Consider the following 12,062-nt stretch of genomic DNA (forward strand, 5'->3'; position numbering starts at 1 on the left):
GAATGAGTGGCATCGGGTGCCAACCCCCGTGCCACAGCCCAAGTGTGTGTAACACAAGTCACATACCGCAGCTGCAACCGCAGGCACACGCCAACTTATTTAGTCTCCCAGGGTTAGTATGAACACAGCCAGTGGCATGTTCAGCTAGTACATAGGTAGACTTACTGTACACAGGAACTTACATGTTGCATGCTGAATTGCAGTTGTGTTGTATTGATACCCATTGGCCATTTGATAGAATATGGATATGCAACTGTTGATCATAACAGATTCATCACCACAAATGATTTAGAATTTGCATTCATTTTAATGACACATCTATTCCCAGTTATTGGCAGGGATTCCACATGACACTTTTGTAGCCCACAGCTTGTAATTAGAGATTTGTGTTGCAAAGTTTACAGGTAGACATTTAACCAACAGCATATTAGCCTAGAAAATTACTTTGCATTATGTAATTTCTAGCTCCTCATGCATCAAGTGTTAGCATCAATCCAGTCCCTTGTAACAGTGGAATACACAATATTAGATAATGTGAGAATAGTGAACTAGTTTCTTTTTCTGGTTGTTTTATCATTCAATAAAACAAGTGAGTGTTCAGGCTACATTGTCATCAACATCTGTTATGCACAAAATATAAACAATGTTTTATACAGTAAAAGAGAAAAAAAAATCTAGACTTCAGTGGCCAGAGACTGCAGCATGTCAAACTTCAAGTATGTGAAACAGACATTTGTATCATCACTGCAAAGCTCACTGTCACTGTCACTTACACTCACATACAGTGAACACTAAATGTGTTTTGTCCTATCTTCTGGTCTTTTCTGATATGGCTTCATCTCAGTGGCATTGTGTCAAATAATGTTAAAATTATACCGTTTTGACTGAGGCTGTAATGCCCTACAGTGAGTCTTTTTTTTTTTTGGTAGAGGCAGGTTGGCAACTGGAGAGTTTATCAGTCATACACAAGGTGAGCATAAACATCAACATGAAGGACGAAGTGAGGCAAATAGCTAAAATAAAGCTGATGTACAGTAATTTTACTGTGATCCATCTCTTAACACACTGATGGATGCGTAATACTGACATTCCAAACGACTTTTGCTTTCGTCAGTGCACTACCCCAAACTCAATTATTCATTTTTACAGTAGCTGATCAAAAAAAATATTCAGACAAAGTAGTGTGAAATAGGCTGTGTTCCCTAAAGAAGCAGTTAGGCACATTATGTAGTAGTGTACCTCTCTCTGACTCTCAACTTACTTAATATGCAAGCTGTTTGACTCTAAACAATGACAAAGTAACTCAATTGTAAATGATTGCTATCAGTAATAGGAATGGTAAATACATAGCACCATCTTTGTTGAAAATAAGAAATAGAAAAATAACGAAAATAAAAACACTGAAACTTGCAAATTCACAAATAGAAAAGGACCAAATCTACATTTAATGGCTATCCTAGATCCATGGATGTTACCACTCTTTTTGTAAAGCAAGCTCATCAAAAAAATCTTTCTACCCTTTCTATTTTTATACATGCACTTTGGTTAAAATACTTCAACTTTTTTACTAATTCTTTGGCAATTACCAAAACAAAAAAAGGAAAATGAAAACACAACAAAATAGCGTCTAATTATTTCATCATTACAAACAAACATTGAGGCACTTAATCAGCTAAACCAAAGCTCATACGAGTATCTTTGTTGACAGAGCAACACAAAAACTATGTACATATATGTAAAAAGTGTTATAAATAGGTTTTAAACCATAGATACTATATACATCTTTAAACTGAGACAGTATTGGTTGTTTTGTGTCGGTTTGCGTGTCGTTTTTTGGTGTTACCCCCTCGCTGTGATCTGGGTGTATTGGCCTGGTGGCTCCATGGGCCATTGGTACTCAGGTATCAGAACTTCTCCTTTAGGGGGGGACTGATGTCGCTGAAGGTGGGCAGGGGTTACTGGGAACACTGGGATGGAGGGAGGGCTCATTCTCGCTTCCTCAAGATGACATAGATGAGTCCGCTGATCAGCGCCAAGGGGAAGGCCACCCATGCCAGGATGTAGGAGAAGCCGAAGGAGTCTGTCTTCGGCACCCAGTCTGGACTCATCACCGTATAGATGATAGCTCCGCTCATCACAAACAGACCTGTAGAGAGATGGGTGGGGGGGGGGGGGGGGACAGTGAGCATTGAAAAAACACCGGCCTCCATCTTGTTCAATTCTCAGATCGGGTTTCCCTGCATCGCTGTGCTCTCTGCCTCGTGTCCTGGACTGAACCCTGTCTGGCGGAGGCGGCGAGCAGGGTCAGTGTTTCCCGGGAGGCATCCCTCCACATTACATCACAGTGTGTCATGCCTACTGAACCCTAAACAAACCTGCGCTAGATTCCTCTGCCTTCTCCTCTATAGCCATGGCACAGCGCCAGCGGCTCCGCCCCCCTCCCTGGTGTGACATGGCATGATCTGTTTGTTATTCACACCCCCACACTGTCAGCCTTTTTGACATTTCAACTTGTGTGGCTGGCACTGAGCCCAGCACCATTCCCATCTGGGTGAGTGGGCACCTGCACACCAGGCATTGTGCTGCTCTCCACCCTCAGGTTTCCACTGGCACTGTCTACATAGTGCAGACCTGGGATGTTGGAAAGGGCTGCCAAGAGAGGGCACAATAGACTGGCAGCAGAGCCTCTCTCTGGCCAAAGGGCATGAAGTACAATAGACAAGTGGAACATTAAACCATTAGTAACTGACGCAGACTCTCTTAATGCCACAGGCGGTGCAGTGCAAGCAGTCAATACTGGTTGCTTCTGTGTATGGGTGTGAGTGTGTGCATGTGTGTGTGTGTGCGGTGAATTTTCAGGTCACTCAGGTGCTGTTGTAATATTAGCATGAACTGAGCAGATGGTAGTCTGTCTGAATCCAAAAAAACCCTGTTGGACGTTTTTGTGTTTAAACTAGCCAAAATGCAGGCATGTTTTGTCTATTTGATCTCAGTTGTCTTGTCACTGGATGTGTGCCATAGAGGCGGAAAGGTGCAGCGCACTCACTGGCAAGGATCTGGAAGGTTCCGGTGAGGAAGAAGCGTCCGCCCTTCTGCAGAGTGAAGAGCTGGCAGAAGAAGAGGAAGAGAGACAGGATGCTGAAGATGATGGACAGGATCATGAGAGCCTGGACCGCCTGAATCCACTCTGCAGGGAGAAAGAAGGATATTTCTGTCAATATCTGCCCCGTAACCATCATCATTAGTAGAGGCATACTGTATTATATTGACTTAATGAGAATATGAGATGGGGAGGGACAGAAAAAAAAACACACAGTCACAGTTAGCGACATGCTGTATTATAATGGTTTAAATAGCCTATGGTGGGGAGGAAAAGGGAAAGAAAATGGTGTAAATAAATGATACAACATTTTTATTAGCATCCTATACAAGACCAATATTTACATCACAAACAATGAAGAACTATTCAGTAACTCAAATAACATCTGGGACACCAAAAGTTTCACCATGTTTCTGTGACAAGAACTCAAAGGGTGTGACTGGCATTTTCTCTGCTGAATTCATGCATCCTCTCAAAGAGAAAGTAATGACCTAGCCCCGGCTGTGTTTTCTTCCCGGAATGTTTAATGGATCCATAATAATGAACCTGCCTAGGTATCTTGTTCCTAAAAGCTCTGTGCTCCCCACACAACAGGACCCATGACTAAATGTACAATATTGATCATCCAAGGCCTGGCTACTAGAAGCCATTAACTCATTAGCCACCTGTATTGACAGGGAAGACCAAGTACCGTCTATCTATGCGATCTATATGCGTGTGTGTGTGTGTGTGTGTGTGTGTGCGTGTGCTCCAGTTGTGGCACCCTGCCAGGAATCCCAGGATTTCTAAGCAGGGTCTATTTCTTGTCTGAGGGTTATGTATGCAGCTTTCCTGGCGTCTCAGATTTCCCAAGCACTCTCTCTCCCTCTCTCTCTCTCTCTCTCTCTGTCTGTCTCTCTCTCTCTCTCTCTCTCTCTCTCTCTCTCTCTCTCTCTCTTCTCTTTCTTCTCATGTTTAGCTGTGTCTGCTGCTGCTGTCCCCTTTTAGTGCCCTCCCTGCCACAACATGTCCAGTTTGCCTGAGGTCTAACACACCTGCTGCCATGTAACAGGGATCAGTGAAGATGCTGAACCCTGCAGGATGAGGTCAGCTTCTGGCATCAGTATGTACAGTTGCGGCCATTGTAGAAACCCTATCTATCCTACATTACTATTTTCCAAACAATACCTCCTGGGGGTGGAGCAATATTAGTAGCCTATATCTTTATTATGGCTACATCTGTATGCAGGCCACTTGTAAACTATAGCATTCTAATCTCTAACCTATTCCCTCTAACATCCTCAGGCATCTGCGGTTTATCGATTCTATTGCATTATGTAAATCAAAGGCATGTTGTGGTTTAATGGCTTACCACTTATATATGAAGACAGCCATGATGCATAATTTATTACTGGCCATACTCATGAATGTAATGATGGTTAAGTAATGAGACAGCTTACTTTGTGTTTGACCTCGACTAACCACATTATAACACTGCAGGCTAAAGTAAAAGAACTTCACAGTCCCATCATGACTTTTCTATTTGTGGCCATTTGTGAAGAGCCTTACAGTTTTCCTGGAGACATAAAGACAGAAATCTCTCTGTTATAGATTTGGGGAAAACAACATGCTGATTGATTGCCCTGGCTCACCAGCACAGAGTCAGGTTACCCAGAAAAACAGTGCTGTCTCCTGATGACTGTTGGTCCAGCGTTCACTTTTAGAGGCTGAGATATGGGAGGAAACATGACACGCTCCGCCAACCCATTTGATGCAAAAACGCATGTGCGCTATCTCTGTCCGCAAAAAGCACCCAGCACAATACCAAATTGGAAAAGCAATTAAATTTCATTGTAATAATTCAATTTTCAGATGTAACATAATACTAGATAATACTGTGAACAATGGGCGAAATGTTCCACTCATGTTCTATGTTCACCTATAAATACCGACAGCATATCAGTGTTTTCAGATAAACAGACATCTTGTCTTCCTTCCTTCCTTGACTGACTTCTACTAGGAAACCGTGACATGGGGCATTTCCTGGCGTGAGGCGTGGTTCAGGGCTCAGAATATCACTGATAAGCAAGCATGCTTCATACTCAATAGGTGAAATGAATGGCATGGTTTATCGCTGCAGTGTTACAATACTGTTTCCATTCAAAACTCCAAACAGGAAAATAATTGTTGATGAGTGCTGTCTGGCTGCCTTCTACGCTCAGGCCCAGCGCCCCACTATGCTGACTATCCAAGCCGACAAAGTAATCCATAACAAAATATTTAAGCTACTACAGTGTTTGCCCCAGTGTGTTTATGTCCTGTAGGTCTATGTGTGGGTGGCAGGGACGGAGGACATTCATCTGGAATGGCTAATTTTAGAGTGAGTAAATTCTGTGATGTTTTTTTTCCCTGTCATAAACAAGGGGGGGGGGGGGGGGGGGGGGGGGTTGACTCGAGCTTAACATGTGATAACAGTGAGATGAGTATCCCTCATTTGGGCGTCACCAAACTAACACTGAAGCAAAGCCAACATCAAAGTCAATGGAAAATCCGAAGTGTCAAAACTGTCCTAAAAATAACCAAAGAGTATGACTATATGTCTCCATTTCACCTTCTCAATCCACAAGACAGAAGGGACTTCCCTTCACTCCTCAAGACATTATTGCTCAGCAAAGCTCCAAAAGCTTTTGGACACAAACTTGTGCTCGGCTCCACATGAGAACAGACCACTATCTTCCATCTCCCAGAGCCAGAGCAGAGACCCAGGCACACGCGCCTTCTTGAATAAACAGTGTGCGTCAGTGCACTAATGAAAGCAAGTCAAACAAACTGGCTGTGCCACGAAACCACCTGGCAGAGCACGCCGGCCCTGTTGCCCTGACAAAACACACACTGGCGGAGCACCGCTCATTCTAGACACATGACATCACCAGCTGCAGCCAGGAGCTACCGCACCACTCTGACGGCACATTTAGCAGCAAAACATAAGGCTATTCAACAGTGATTACATAAAAACCTGCAGAATGTCCAAATTAGCAATGATCTTGGAAATTTAATAAGGTTTAATAAGTGTCATGAGCCATAACGGCCCAAATAATTTGATCCATGTATTTCTACTTCATGCAAAGAAAAAGCAAAACAGTTGAAGCAAACACATGGAGGTCAATGGCTTGGTCTAAATATGTCTGCGAGACTGCAGCTGCTGCCTTAAATTGTCTTAATGATCCTCACGAACTAATACTGCACACTATTATCTGACACTCGGGCGTGACCCGCCGTCAGCATGCTATGTTCTGCATGAGGTGGTCCAAGGTCCCTGCTTTCAAACACACACACACACACACACACACACAGTACACACAATCCTGCCCAGATCTAACACTTTAAATACTCTCTGCAGCCCCACCCTGGTCCACACCTCCCTAACCCTCCATCCCCTCTCACTATGGACTCCCAAACATGGGGCCTGAATATGGACATCACACCATGACTATTTATACAGCGGCAGCCTATGAGCTGGGAGTTCAAGGCAGCAGTTCCACATTCTCTGCCCTAGATGGCACCAGAGTCCCAGAGGAGCCGTGACACGCCCACCTCAGCATGGTAAATGTAGGATTTAGCCCAAGTTACTTTACACTGTTAAAGTCCCCCTTTAATGTTGATGGTGTAAACCAGTTTCTATGCAATCCAGGTTTTCAGTGGGCCCATGCTGCCCAAATCAAACCTAAAAAAAACCCTAAAGTGTCAGCTGTGAGACTCTCAGCTTAACAGCAGAGCCTACTTGACTAAAATGTTCAATTTTAACATGCAAAGCCATAAAATGAGGGGTCAAATACACAGGTGTCTGCATGGTAAAAAGTCGGCAGCTGTATCTGACCTCCGGTTGAGGCGGGGTCACAGTGGTATCCTCCATTGGCAGTGGAGCAGTTTGTCCAGAGGTCTGAGGTGCTGGTTTCACCTGTCGTCCATACCTGGTGTCAACAACATACAACTTGGTCAATAACAGATGGAAAATGGCACCAAATGGATCAGCAAAGATGAATAAAAGATGCATATTCCAAATTAGGACATACAGCTGTGAATTTTTTAGTAATCATACAAACATATCTATAATATTCCTACAGGGACTTATGATGTGTCTGTGATACTCAATAGTGAGTTTATATTGCCTTGTTGTACTTTATGGCATTTTTATCTCCTATCACTTTAATATTCCTAGAGCAACTTTGTGTGACTGTGGTTCTCATAAAGTAACCTGATCATACTCTTTTTTTTTTCTTTTTTTTTTAATTCCTTTCTTTAAATTATTATAGGATTGCTAATTGGTCATGTCATGTTGTCGAAAATTAAATGACATAAAAAAAAATACTCACGCTGACAATTGTTGATACAAACAAGAGAACCAGAGCAGCGAAGTGCAGGGTGATGATTCCCAGTAGTAGGAGCAGCATCTTTTCAGACGGGCTAGGCAATAAAGAGAAGACAGAAAACAGTGTCACTGTGTGCGTGTGCGTGTGTGTGTGTGTGTGTGCGTGCGTGCGTGCGTGTGTGTGTGTGTGTCAGATTGGGGGGATATGGGTGTGTCACTGCAGCACACTCAACACAAACAGCCTTTTGAGAAACTTCATATGGACCAATCTGTCAGCTGGCAGGGTCCGTGTTTACAATTAACACAGTAACCTGATAATATTAAGTTAAATTGAACCAATTCGTAATTTAGAATGACTAAAAACCTCACTGTTAATATACTAAATGTGGGGGGGAAACTAGGTATCAGCATTCAACAACAAATTTGGCATCAAGCTTATACTTTGGAGCTGATCTGAAGGACCGCATCCTGTTTTCCTTTACTCGCTAAGAACAAAATCAAAGCTGCCTGAAGCTGCTTGGCTCACATCTTCTCAACTGAGCTGTCATTCTGTGCGAGAGCTCGACTAATATTTACTTACTTCGTGCTCAAAATGCAAATGTTTTGAAGAGTGATCACTGCTACAGTACGATCTAACAGCCGAATTAGAGCAAGTTAGAAGTGGGTAGTAAAATAAATTTGCGTGGAACTGTATTAACTTGGCAAAAATATTTCTCACCGGTCAAATAAGCTTCACCATCGGCTATTTGGAATGACAGTTCCCGTCTCTACTCGGCGCGCGCAAGTGAGCGGCGTAGGCTATCCCAGGGAAAATCAAATTCCGTATTATTAATCCCTTAGAAATGATTCTAAGTGCAGCTGAATATAGGAAAGTTTACCACAAAAGTCCACTTACTTCGAGCGGGGAGCTTGTATTTCCACAAAAAAAATGGTTCAAACTCGGAAGACGCAAAAGCAAGTTTCCCCCAAAAGAGTCCAACAGTGGTAGTCCCTCAGTCCCAAGTCCCTCTCAGACTAGATTGATGCCAGGGCGGACGCTGCTGTTATAAAGTGTCTCATTATGGAAGAACAACGCCCTGCGTGCGTCGCTGCGTCATGGAGTGGCCCCTCTGGTCCACAGCCAGGGTTCCCAATATATCCAAGAGACGCGCCGTGCGTAATAGCGCATGAGGGCAGCCTGGAGATTACTCACTGTGTTTTGCAGCGCCCTGACTGATCATTGTTTGGCTCCCATGGCTACTAAAGAGACACAAGTATATCTGCTTTCGAGGGATTCCGTCTTTTCTCTGACACTGTTTCCCAGCCAAATTACAGGACACATACAGTATCTCTGGAATTTAGTACAATAACTTTTTTCCTGATGCTGCTTGCTCAGCTGCGTAATATTGTATCTGAATACTTTTTTATTAGACGGATATGCATTCTGAAGTTTTTACAATATCTTTGACAGAATTGTGGAATTATAGTATATTGGATTGGTAGTGGAGTGCAGTGTAGTTCAAACAACTTTATTAAAAACATTGCCTTTGGACACGACTCTCTTTGGGAATTTTATTTTATTTTGTTAATTAGTGCTTTAGCCAAGTAAAATACCACTGTCAAGCCTTTGATGAATTTCATAGCTTTGTATGGCTACAGTAGGTACAGTAGAGTGAGGCATTCTGGACTTTCTCCAAAATGGAATATCCTCCTGTAAAGTCAACCTTTCGTTGTCTGGGTAATAAGGAACACAAACATTGTTGTGGTGTGGTGTGGGTCTTTCAGTCCGCCGCGTGACTTGCAGCATGTGTGAAAGTGTGGATGGGTATGCCCAGCGCACGGCTAGAGAGAGATAGCATCTGGGGCTCTCCTCTGTTTGACATGACTCATTTCCAGTGGGAGTGAGAGGGCGTTCCAGCCTTCACAGGGATCCCAGCCCCCTCTTCAAATGCAGAATTTACAAGTGGGCGCTGAGATAACAGTCATAAATAAGGGTGTGCCAGTGATTGGAATTCAAGAACATAGATTTTAACTTGGTTTGGGTGGTAGGGAGAGGTCAAAACTGTAAATATTTTTAAGTACGAATTGCTAATCTTATCTCATTGGATCCTCATCTGCACAGAGTCCTGCAGTGTTAACCCAAGCCTACCATAAATGATGAATTTGCTTAAGAGATTGGTTGGACTGAATTTGAACCCATTAGTCCCTTATTATGTCACTGTGTCATTCATCAAATTGTTACTGCTGCACTTCTGGAAAAAGACGACAGAATTGATTTCAAGCCCTGTACAGAAAACACAGGGCGGCACAATGTGAGACACACACTTAGCGAAGCCCTCAGCAGGCTAGCAGAGGAGCTTAAGAGCCGACGAACCTCAGATAACCCCTGTCAGCATCTGCTCTCTATTCCTCGGCACTTAACTCACACTTCCTAGGTGCCTCTCCACTAGTTTCCACACCTACATGAAAACAGAGTTTTTTTTACTGCGCTCATGTCCGCACAGACATGAAAGAGACAGTTACAAGACCATGAAGTGTTGCTCTGAGTGAGAGCTTAGCGGCCGCTCAAAGACCGGAGAATGTGATCTTCTTGGCTAAGGCTGGATAGAAGTATCTCCTTGATTGAATTCTGATAGGGTGTTTGATTGATCCATTGTTTGCAGCTGATATCCGGTGTGTATTTACCCCAGTGAAACTCTGACGCCTAATCAATTATATCATCTGGTGAGAGGGAACAAGATAGAACGAGGTAGGGGCAGGCGTCTGCTCTTAGGCCATATGAATTTTGAACACCAAAGATACACATTGACATGCAGAGAAGAAGAAGTCTCTTGTTAAAACTAAGGAGTAGCTGTGCAGGCGCTCCCCACTCCCATCCCTTATATGTCAATGTTTGTAAAAGACCGACAATCAGTGGGCTGAGTGGACATGGGAGTGTTAAGTTTACTCCGTTTGTGAAACCGGGGCCTGAAGCCAAACTTCACTGGGAGAGCCACTCAGCACGCATTTTGACCAAGATACTGTATAATGTTGCATCTGGGGCGTCTAACATTTCACCTCTGTCGTTAAGGCGATGTGATTTATCTGTACGTTAGCGAGGCACACAGCGAGAGCGCATACCAAGACCATAGATAGGACCAAGGCCAGGAGGTATGAAGCTAGAGAGTAGAAGTGAATGAGTTACAGTAACTCCATCCACATACCAACACAGAAGAGAGTGTTAGAACAGATGTGAGAATCAGCTAAGGTGATGGTTCTTTTTTCACCTAAATGATTCATAGAAAACAACAACAACTGTGGAACAAGGAAGGCTTAGAGATAAAATAGCCATATAAGAGATGGGACTTTTTCTCTGCAAAATGTCCTTGACACAATTAGATTCCATCCCTGATGATTTTAAAACAATGTGACACTCTGTCAAATTAAAGCGCTGTTTCATTTCCGTGATTGCATTATATGCCATTACACATAGCTAGGCACAAACCACAATCCATTAGGTGTACCCTGTGTGGAATAAATGGCTCATACTCACAGAGGATATTTGTCGGATTGGGCTTTGCGGCAGCGGGTCCAGCTGATGCTCCCTGCAGGTCAGGGGGAAGGTCTGTCTACGTCACCGGTCCACCACTAGGGGATGGACCTTCTTGCTTGTGTTTGGGGCTGCGGCAGCTGTTGGTCAAAGGTGGGTCGGTCCTCGTGTCCTGTCATCAGCGTGTGAAGTGCCGTTCTGTGTTGGTCCGCAGAGTTAGTTCAGCAGCTCCCCTCCTACTGCAGCAGTCCTCTCCGAGCCGGACCGCCCCTCTCCCCACTCACAGCCTAACAGCCCAGATGTGGCTCTTCTGGCCTCTGTCTACCTAGCTATTTACAGAGCCAGATGGTTTGATTCAAACAAGCTCACCCACAGTTGACACACACACACGAAGACAACACATGCACACACACACAAACACACTAGAGATGGGTTGGCAGTTCACAAGCACGAGACAGGAAGCGCATGATGCCAATAACTGCAATAATACTTATAGGAAACACTACCACTGGCATGGGATGACACTGCAAACTGTATATGAGTGACTATGAGAGCAGACTGGGCATTCAGAGAGAGACAGCATGGCTGGAGAGGGGGTGGGGATGGCATGGTAGGAACGAAAAAGAGGGCGAGCAAATGGGAGAGAGAGAGACGGGGGAAAGAGAGATGAGAGGTAAATACAGTCTTTACAGTTTGTTTGTACACCAATGGGGTTTAAGCTACTCACACCTCTTGCCTTGTCATCAGATTGTAATCACACTAAACATAGAGTGATGACAACAAAGATGTGCACACCAACGCTCTGTCCTTCAAAATACACTAAAATAGGCAACAGATTGCCTGTGTTACGACTACAGAGAGCCTCGCCTGCGGTTCAGGTTCGGCTGAAAGCTCAACTGTGGAAGATAGTAATGAAGTGTAGAAAATGAAAAAGTGAAGGATTTCATTCCAAAACACTACATATTCAATTATGGTAAAAAGTTATCTGATGTTCATTGCTTAGTAATATAATCCCAATTTGTTCCCGTATGTTACTATTTTGTAAATTGAAGGGTTCAAGATTCCTATTCACATTATCTTGGGTCATTCAGTTTGTAAAGGGGAGT

The 12,062-nt window shown here is 43.7% G+C and overlaps 1 protein-coding gene across 1 annotated transcript; it reads right to left on the reverse strand.

Moving 5' to 3' along the window:
• Positions 1 to 287: 287 nt before the first annotated feature.
• Positions 288 to 8,461, reverse strand: pmp22b (peripheral myelin protein 22b). Its single transcript, XM_071530227.1, has 5 exons — positions 8,344 to 8,461; positions 7,453 to 7,543; positions 6,957 to 7,050; positions 3,047 to 3,187; positions 288 to 2,146 (listed from the first exon to the last, which is right to left on the reverse strand). Exons 2-5 carry the CDS (start codon positions 7,528 to 7,530, stop codon positions 1,986 to 1,988), a joined length of 474 nt encoding a protein of 157 aa, XP_071386328.1. The 5' UTR covers positions 7,531 to 7,543; positions 8,344 to 8,461; the 3' UTR covers positions 288 to 1,985.
• Positions 8,462 to 12,062: the final 3,601 nt, after the last annotated feature.

Source organism: Centroberyx affinis, unplaced genomic scaffold, assembly GCF_046629955.1.
Source record: "Centroberyx affinis isolate AG114_WGS23_722 - 3 ecotype Tasmania unplaced genomic scaffold, CSIRO-AGI_Caff_v1 ptg001905l_1, whole genome shotgun sequence".
Taxonomy (NCBI): domain Eukaryota; kingdom Metazoa; phylum Chordata; class Actinopteri; order Beryciformes; family Berycidae; genus Centroberyx; species Centroberyx affinis.

Coding starts and splice junctions, on each gene's coding strand:
- pmp22b (XM_071530227.1), bottom strand. CDS start 7,530: ATGCTGCTCCTACTACTGGGAATCATCACCCTGCACTTCGCTGCTCTG. Junction 3,188..6,956: donor TGACCCCGCCTCAACCGGAG/GTCAGATACAGC, acceptor TTCTCCCTGCAG/AGTGGATTCAGGCGGTCCAG. Junction 2,147..3,046: donor AACCTTCCAGATCCTTGCCA/GTGAGTGCGCTG, acceptor ATCTCTCTACAG/GTCTGTTTGTGATGAGCGGA.